The sequence below is a fragment of the Dermacentor silvarum genome, chromosome 8 (genome assembly GCF_013339745.2).
Source record: "Dermacentor silvarum isolate Dsil-2018 chromosome 8, BIME_Dsil_1.4, whole genome shotgun sequence".
In the NCBI taxonomy this organism is placed as follows: Eukaryota; Metazoa; Arthropoda; class Arachnida; order Ixodida; family Ixodidae; genus Dermacentor; species Dermacentor silvarum.
The window spans coordinates 52,505,859-52,515,029 of record NC_051161.1 but is presented as its reverse complement, the minus strand read 5'-3'; the positions used below and the strand labels follow the sequence as shown (position 1 = coordinate 52,515,029).

At 41.4% G+C, this 9,171-nt stretch overlaps 1 protein-coding gene across 1 annotated transcript in view; it reads right to left on the bottom strand.

Moving 5' to 3' along the window:
- Positions 1-1,646: 1,646 nt before the first annotated feature.
- The window catches only part of LOC119461227 (zinc finger C2HC domain-containing protein 1A-like), a 40,622-nt gene continuing 33,097 nt past the window's right edge, over positions 1,647-9,171 (bottom strand). The window contains 2 exon segments of the mRNA XM_049672091.1: positions 1,647-4,134; positions 5,023-7,471. Of these exon segments, the coding sequence (XP_049528048.1) occupies positions 7,240-7,471 (232 nt within the window). The 3' untranslated portion in view covers positions 1,647-4,134; positions 5,023-7,239.

The window sequence follows — 9,171 nt, the reverse complement described above, 5'->3', positions numbered from 1 at the left end:
GCGCAATCGTCTGTACACTCGCAAACTTGCGTAAAAAGCGCATATTTTGTCAATTTCCCGTGAAGAAATTGAAATTAGTGCTGTTTAGATGCTATTGGCAAACTAAGGCAAACTGTCAACCCCCCCCCCCCCCCCCCCCCCATCCTTGGCAGAGATCCTGGGTGCGCTACTGCTAAGAGGCGTACCTACGGCGGCAGGAGAGCGCGTGCGGGGCGCGGATATAACTGACACGGCCACTGGATTAAAAAACAGGTGTAACTGATAAGGTGCTCCAGAGAGCAGCTCGTGCGACTGAAACCAGGTGGCGCCACCAACCTGCTTCGCGTGTGGCATGGAGGAATGGCGTGTGGCTTGGTCAAATTAGAGTGACCTAGTCAAATTACCAGACGTCTGGGAAAGCCTGTGCGCGGGAACATCGAAGGGGCCTAGGGGTGTCGCCAGACCTAAGGCCAGACTCGCCTGTCTTTCTTTTTGTTTTTTTTTTTTTTTTGTTTTTTTCTTTCTATGAAATTTCTGGCTTGCTTCAGCTCACAGCATGAGTGAACATTTTGGTGTTCTAGACAGGTAATGTAGTAACACAGCCCATCCTAATATTCCGTTTGAGTGTCTCTTCACTATGTCTACAGATGAAAAACTGTGCACTTTGGGTATCAGTGTTATGCTAAGAAGTTTTATGCGCACAAGTTAAATTGCTGTTGGCATGACATTGGCATGCCATCGTTGCTGTCGTCACCGTTTAATCATTGTCATCGCTTTACTTCGTCTTCGTCATGCCATCGTTATCATGTCACCATCCAATGTTGCTAAACTTTGGTTCTAGTGACGCTGGTAACAATCATCGTAGCCGTCATCATGCTTAATTGCTGCCGCGTCATCGTGTCTTCGTCACTGTCATGCCAATGTCGTCATGATAATGACTCATCGCCTTCGCCAATTTGCCGCTGTTGTCGCACCCGCCCAATTGCTCGCCTTACATGGACACGTAGCGCTATCTGTTAACACTTTGGGCAACTCCAAATGAAGCCAGATTGCCAGCTACTCACAGAGTAAGGGGGCCAAGGAAATGAATGTTTAGCCTTATATATAACGCACCAAAGCATGTGCCTCACTGCAGTACATATTGCTCAGTAGAATGCTCGGACATGCATGCTCACTTGCAGTCAAGCCACAGGCACAATCGCGCCATGTTCTCAGCTTCAAAATGACAAATGATTCAATGATTGTATTTTTTACATAGACAAAATAACTACAATCGTAGTCTGTTCATGCGTCCTCTACCCAGTCGACATCCATTCATAGTCGACGTCCACTAATGAAGTCCAGTGAGCAGAAATTACAAGTCCTGCACCAGTTTCAGGGTTTCTATCATCAAACTTTGCCACAAAATTAACTGCTGTTCCAGGTTGCATTGCCTCACAAGGCACTGGACATGCATTTTTTTAAGAATTGCAACAGAAACCTCGATTTAGTTTGCGACATACATATTTTTGGAACAGATATCCAATCAATGTGTTATTCGATACCTGTCTCCGAAGTCATAAATGGGGCTGTTGCAGGAGTGTTATCGGGAGATACAAGATTGCCTAACTTTAAAGACCTATTGGCATAGACTACATCGACCACATCAATGAGATGTCACAGCGACATGAGGAAGTCATCACATTTATTTGAATTCTTGTTCACAGTAGTATGACCGAAAGTCGGCAATGGCACGCATAGGGAGTACACGCATAGCTGTGGCACTAGGCCTCGCAACACTTTGATGCTACATTTTATTACAGGTTTGATAACAAACATTCAACATAGGGAACAGTGAAAATCAAAGGCAACATGAAACTTACAAACAGTGTTAACATTTTGTAAAATGGCATGAAGCAAAAGTTCCCATCTTCGTCACAGCAATATGTGAGCACACCATCTCTGCAAGCAACGTGACAAAAATGTTCGACAAGAGTTCATCTGTCAACAAGAACGCTCTAGTAAACTTTAAATGAAGAAAACCCTTCGTAAAGATAGTGCATTTGATGTTCATTTCTGAAGGTACATAAGCTAGAAGTAATAACAATAAAATTCCAACAGACAAATGAAAATCATGGCATATCCTTAACTAGCTCAATCCTTGCACACCACTTTCAATCGTTTTTGGTCTTTAAGAAAAAAAAAGTAGTAATTCCATAATGCCCAAAGCTTTTGGCAAGTAAACTAAGTAATGCAAAATATTACGAGCACAAGAGTTAGTAGGTACAAGAGGCTTATTTTGGATAGGCCCAATTCAAAATGAAGGATGTGCACATTGTGCCATATTGAAAGAGATTTATAAGTCAACTTGCATCAAGAAAATAAAAAGCAGAAAGGTTGATTGTTCTTGACGTGAATAAAATGCTTCCTGATAATCATTGCCTTTTGTAAAAATTGCTTGGGTGTACTGTCAAGCAAGAATGAAACACTACAGACAAAAACAAACCGATAGCCATGCATCACCTTTTCTTAGAAGGATTGACAGACACTTCACAGCGGAGCCGGCGCAAGTTAAAATGCTGGTTACAGCACAATTACAAATTAGAACTATAAGTAATTACCTATGAGACAGATTTTACTTCGCTTCTTCCCATTTGCATTTCATTACAGCTAGCCCATACGGCCTTTGTTGGAAGCTTCGAAGCTGCTCCTCGAGTGACAAGATCTGTTGCATGGCTCCTGGGGCAGGCCTGCTGATAAACACTTCAGGAGATGTAACAAGGCCATTAAAAATCTCAGTGGCTTTGGAGTAACTGAAATATGCGGCCAATGACAGGTAGTCATGAACACAGCACCTTCGAAACTTCTTTTACAAAGACTGCATGTCAGAAGCTCTTACTGAGGAGAGACTGACTCAAAAGCACAAATTCTGAAAGAAACTAGCCAATAAAGACATAGGGAAAAAGTAGGTACATGGCCCTGTGTATGAGGCCCAATAACAGGTGCAGTCACGAATGCAGCACCTTTGAAACTTTTTACACAGACTGCCCATCATAAACTTTCACTGAGGAAAGACTGTGTGACAAGCACAGAGATTCTGCAAAAAGAAGGGAGAAAAACTTGCCAATACGCCGACCCAGAAATAAGGAAGGTGCAGCAACCTCGATTATTAAAAAAAAAAAAAAAAAACGCTAAAAGGACCATGAAGAGCACCACATCTAACAATCTGACCACATAACTGTTTTGTGGAAGCACATATATTCGACAATGTGTGCCTCGTTTCAACCAGCTGCAGCAAGCTGAACATGCTGTGCACGGAATGCTCAACGTTGAATACAAGCAATTAACATGCAAGAGCTGACACAGCCTGGTCGCTACTTTTAATTAAAGCAGACCAACTGCAATAACTTTACAACAACCGATACACATGCAACACAGATTAATTAATACTGGGCGAAAAGTGAGAAAACAAGTATGCTGAGGCAATCGCACTCTTAACACCTACTGACAGATGCCAGTTCAAAGTTGTTTGATAAGTTGCTGTACATATCCTTGCATTCACTGTTAGGTACCTACAGTCAGTAGCCAAGACTGTTATCTATCATCAGACAATGCAAAAAGACAGAGGAAATTTTTACACGAGGTTGATTAAGGGATGCTATGCTGCACACACGCCCCAAAAAACAGCTTAAGTAGCTGCCAAAGGCTTCCTTAGTGCATGTGTGTTCTTTGTCAAAACAGTCATTGTAAAGAAAATTTGCATACCATGATGAACGAACATCAGCAAAAAAAGAAAACTAGGAAACAGTGGCTGCGATCCAATAGCCTAATGCACGCAGTAAATAAATCGCATGACTAGCTAAGTACTGCAGACAATGATCGCACATAATGTTAACACACATCCTTGTAGCGGTCTTAGTCATAAGTTTCAAGACATACCAAAGGCACCTGCACTCCTGTTAATGGGTGCATGTCACAAAGAAACAGTGGTAAAGAACCTTGTGAAAATGATGTCATGAAAAAAAGAAGTAAGCCTTGAAGACAGCACGCAGTTTTAGTAGAGTGCATGGACACCATACCAAAAGCAACTTCATGTGAATTCATGTGACAAGGATGCAACACACACTTGATTCTGCCCTTACAACATTAGTGATGTGTATAGCTCTCAAACCAACACTTTTCTTTCCATGTGGCCATTACACACAACCAAGGAAAGTATTTCTCATATTCCTCACACATTCTAGTTGTCTTCATTTGACTAAGCTTCTACAGTCAGCTTTCTTCTTCCAAGTACCCACCTAGTATCCCTAGCAGGGGTAGGTGGGTACTTGGATAGATAGCTGTCAGAATTGGAGAGAACTGTCGAGCAGTAGAGGTAAACTAGTGTGACCAAAGGGTCAAGGTATCTGAAGTCGTATGCTCTATTGATGTTCTTTCCCTGTGATTCTATTCCTTCCTTATCATACACTAGAATCCCGGAATTAATGGTGGCATGGTGCCATGTGAGCCAATGATAAAGGGCGAAAAAAAAAAAAAAATCTGTAAGCATGTTAGTACTGACAGTCATGCACAATGACTGACTCTTCTAGCCTTAAATTCTGTGGAATTTTGTAAGAAAGCTAGTCAACCCATTGCAGTAATGTGCTGGGAGCTATAGAATGCAGTGTTTCAGTATGCTATAACATTGATCAAATGAATAAATGTTTTATTTCACAAAGGATAGCTCTTTAGGCAAGTGCGAGGAAGGGGAAAGGGTAGAATGCTATAACACAAAACAGCTATTGCTGCTCTCTGCCAGCACATAGCACAGCTCCTGTGCTGTGTCGAAATTTCCTACAGTGAATTGTCTTTGCTGCCCTCGGTGTCAATCCTGTCCGCTTTCTGTCCATGCTCGAAACACCTCACTCTTCGTCGTCTTTTCTGAAGATAGAGAAGCACCATTGCGGCTTTCATGCTAGCATGCCACATTTCACAATGTAAGCCAGCAATGAGGTGAACGAAGTTATCAATGCTACTGACAGCAGTTAATTGTTTGTGATATGTTAGCTACTGAAAGCTGTACACTTTTCTCTTTAAATTTCTTCTGGAACGAGTCATACAAAATGAAATTTAAATGGTGACAAAAGAACACATGACTAATGTTCCTTGTGGATGCATATTAGTGTGTTCAAAATCAAAGGTTATAATTTTCCTCACTGAAGTTCTGATGAACGCTGAAGTATGATGGGGAGTATTAAAATGGAGGAGCCTCATAGAATCCCATTTTATTGGGGACAATCACAGTAGGTAACAGACACAGCACTACCCAAGGTAAAATTTTTTAAAAGACGTTTAGGAGATTGTAGCATGCCGATGAATGATGATGCTTGGCGTTGTGTCTGTTAAATACTGTGATCTTATGTTGTGTGCTAGAACAAAACAGAAATGGGATTCTTTCGTACAGCAAAGCTGAGAAACTTCCATGGAAAAAAAAAGTGGTATGCAGCACAAATGTGCTGAAAGGAGATGACTATGCAAAGTGTCGGGAAATTGTACCACTGAAAATGATAAAAATGAGTAGTAGTGGATTTAGATACAATTGCTGCTGTTCTTGAAAAGGCACAATTTCCTTCACTTTTTTTGTAAGACTCTCGGCTAGGTGGACGGAAATGTGCAGAGTAGGCAGTGTGTGCTAAAATGAAGATTAATGGCGTGCCGTGCGAAGGGGAGAGAGAATTTGCAGTCAAGTGTGCTCCTATTTACCAGCAACAGTTGCACGCATTTCATGTGTAAGTGACTCGAGTGCCACGTACCAAACTCAGAGTCGTGCATCGTGGCATAGGGCAGACATCACTGTCCGCACTTCAAAAAGACTACATCACGCAACTCTTTCACATGACATCCACACACAATATGCTACAAACTGCAGACCGGGACCACGCATTACAGCAGAAATGCATGGCACTGTCAAAGAACACCTAGCATACAACTTAATTAAGCACTCATCATTATCCATACATTAGTGACCTTGTAACCTTGTACAAGGTTAAGGAACTGCTGAAGACACCAGTACCCACCATGAGTGAAGAGACATATAGAGTTTGGCAAACAAGGACACAGGAAGCATACTTATGTTTGAGCATTGTTATAAAGCAACGAATGCACCTATTTATCTTGAATTGATTTTCTGAATTAAAAAAAAAATTGTTTGGAAGATGAATTATAACTAAATAGCCCGTCTTTTAGTTCTTTCATCTGGAATGCACCTATGATATAAATGCATCAACCATTTGCAGAGGGTTGTAAAGGTGCAAACGTATGAAACTCAACCATGAAGATTCAAATGCAAACAAAAGTCACATGAAATTTTCGCCGATACATTATGTATAAAGGTGCTGTTCTTTTTCTTGCCAACAAAGAACTGTGTAGCCTTCTCGAGTTTTGCTCAATCACCTTAATATGTCTTGTGATTAAAGCACAATTTTCTGATTTGCTGTTCTAATTTGACTATTCAGGTTTTTTCATTTGTTCATGCTAGTACTCCGTTTGTTCAAAGGAACAGAGACACCAAAATTTTGGTGTAATTTCCCTTGCCAGAGTACAGATATCCAGGCAAAAAATTATAAATCATAGTACAGAGCCCACTGCTAACAAGTGATTACATGAACAATCTCTTCTTTTTCTATAGTGATACTTTTGCTTTTTGAAGCTATCGAACACTAACACTAAATGCGGCAAGTGTTAATGTCAATGTTTAGGGAAATGTAAAGCGCACGCTAAGGCACCACTGTTCCTAGAGACCAATTAAGATGGCATTACAGCTGCCAAAACATTTCGAACTAGTGCTTCACAATCAAGAATGCTATCATCTTGAGCAACTTGCTTCCAGAAAACAAGAACAGAAAGAGGTATCAGAACAAAAATCGCGCCAACATCTTGAATCTCTACATTACGCTCCATGATTTTGAATGACGTTTCCATTACTTTTAAGGAAGCGAAGAGCTTGAAAGGTAAAATTTTGACATCTCCACTCCTTTCTTTCAATATCTGACGGGTTGCCAAGTCGTGAGTTGCTTTGTCAGATTTCCAAAATGAACATTTAGCAAGTTCCCAATATAAAGAGAGAGAGAGAGAGAAAAGAAAGAACCATTCATGTGCGGTGTGGCCAGACAGAATACAGCCTCTGAGTCACAGTGGGCAACTGATGATTTCAACAGTGTCTGCCTCCATATTTTACACTGCACATTCAAGGGCAGCCGTGACCAGTCCCAACTTGCGTCTGTGCATTCAGACAACTCGCCATTACGCATAAAGGCTGATATAACCGAGCCTCCTGGCCCCACATTCACAACAGTACTTGGCTGCAGTAACCGGGTACATGGTGCCGCACTGATGACACAGGTAAGGAACTTTGGTCTCCAGACCGTGCCCCACACCCTGCAACGAGCCGTCGCTACCACTGCTGCTGACTTGAGCATCACGGTCACTGATGGAGAGAGTCGCCACCGCATTGTCGTTCATCCGCTTGGCCCAGCTTGGAAAGAGAAAGACAGAGAGGAACAGGAAGGTGTTTTTAACAAAAAAAGGCAAGACAGTCGTTACCTGCGCCATGATAAATGTAAAGACATTGTTACGGCAAAACGAAGAGTGGCGCCAAAGTCAGAAGACGACAATTTGATGTGTCGAGGTGTAATCGTTCTTGACAGCTATCTAGTTTGTATATCGTTGCCTTTCTTGGAAATAGGGGTTCTATCAGTATTTCTATCAAAATTCTATCAGTATTTCGAAAGCTAAAGACTATTATCAAAATGTTGCTTTAAAAAACTTTCTTTCGTCATCCCCGGATAAGTTCTGGCGGTACTTATCACCGAAGAAAACTCACAGTGTCCGATATCTGTGTGGATGGTTTCATACTGACAGATAAACTGAAAATTGCAAATGCACTTAACAAGTATTTTTGCTCTGTGTTCACGAACGATGATGGAAAGACACCGCACATAGCTGTTTTAAATGATATTCCACCCATCGGTGATCTCCACGTAAACGAAGCAGGTGTATTGTCCTTGCTTCTTGATCTTGATAAAAAGAAGTCGCCAGGCGTTGACGAAATGCCTAATGCTTTTTTGGTGAGATACGCCGAATGGTGCGCCAAATATCTTTGCATTATTTATAATAAATCACTTTCATGTGCAGAAATTCCACATGATTGGAAACATGCAAAAATAATTCCCATCCCTAAATCAGACGACCGTTCACTGCTCTCCTCTTATCGTCCTATCTCCCTACTGTGTACTTCATCAAAACTGATAGAACACATAATATTTAAGCACATCTCAGTCTTCATTGAAAGTAATGACCTCTGCGACGCACGACAACACGGCTTCCGTCGTGGCAAATCCACCGTAACACAACTACTAGAAACAGTGCACGAAATCGCGGCAGCACTAGACGGTCAAGGCCAAATTGACATGATATTCTTAGATTTTGAGAAAGCCTTCGACCGTGTGTCCCACCAAAAGTTGTTATCAAAGTTAAGACCTATTCTCAAAAACGACCAACTACTTCACTGGATTGAGGCGTATCTTACGGGCAGGCGACAGACAGTTGTTGTTGATAATGCAAAATCAGACTTATCCGATGTGCAATCTGGAATCCCACAGGGATCAGTCCTGGGCCCCCTGTTCTTTTTAGTTTTTATCAATGATATAGTGAATAATATACCAGTTAAAATTCGGCTGTTTGCAGATGACTGCGTACTTTATCATGAAATTCACAGCGAGGCAGATCAGTCGATCCTAAATTCATCCTTATCAGCAATATCGACATGGTGCTTAGAGTGGCAAATGAGCATTAACCTAAGAAAAACAGTATCAATGATCATTACACGGAAAAAGAAGCCGTTACCTTTTGTATACAGCGTTAGTGGCCATAACTTATCCTCTGTTACAGAACATAAATATCTTGGTGTAGTAATTACGTCGGACCTTAGGTGGAATGGCCATGTAGCCTACATAAAAAAAAAAGCCATGAGAAAGCTCGGATACCTGAGGAGGACCTTGGCTAAATCTACAAGTAACATAAAATTACTAGCGTACAAGACTTTCATCAGACCATTGTTAGAATACGCTACTCCTGTCTGGGACCCTTACACCCAAGCAAACATAAATATTATTGAAATGATACAGCGGAAATCAGTCAGGTTTATTTTTAATTCCTACCGCTGTCATATATCAG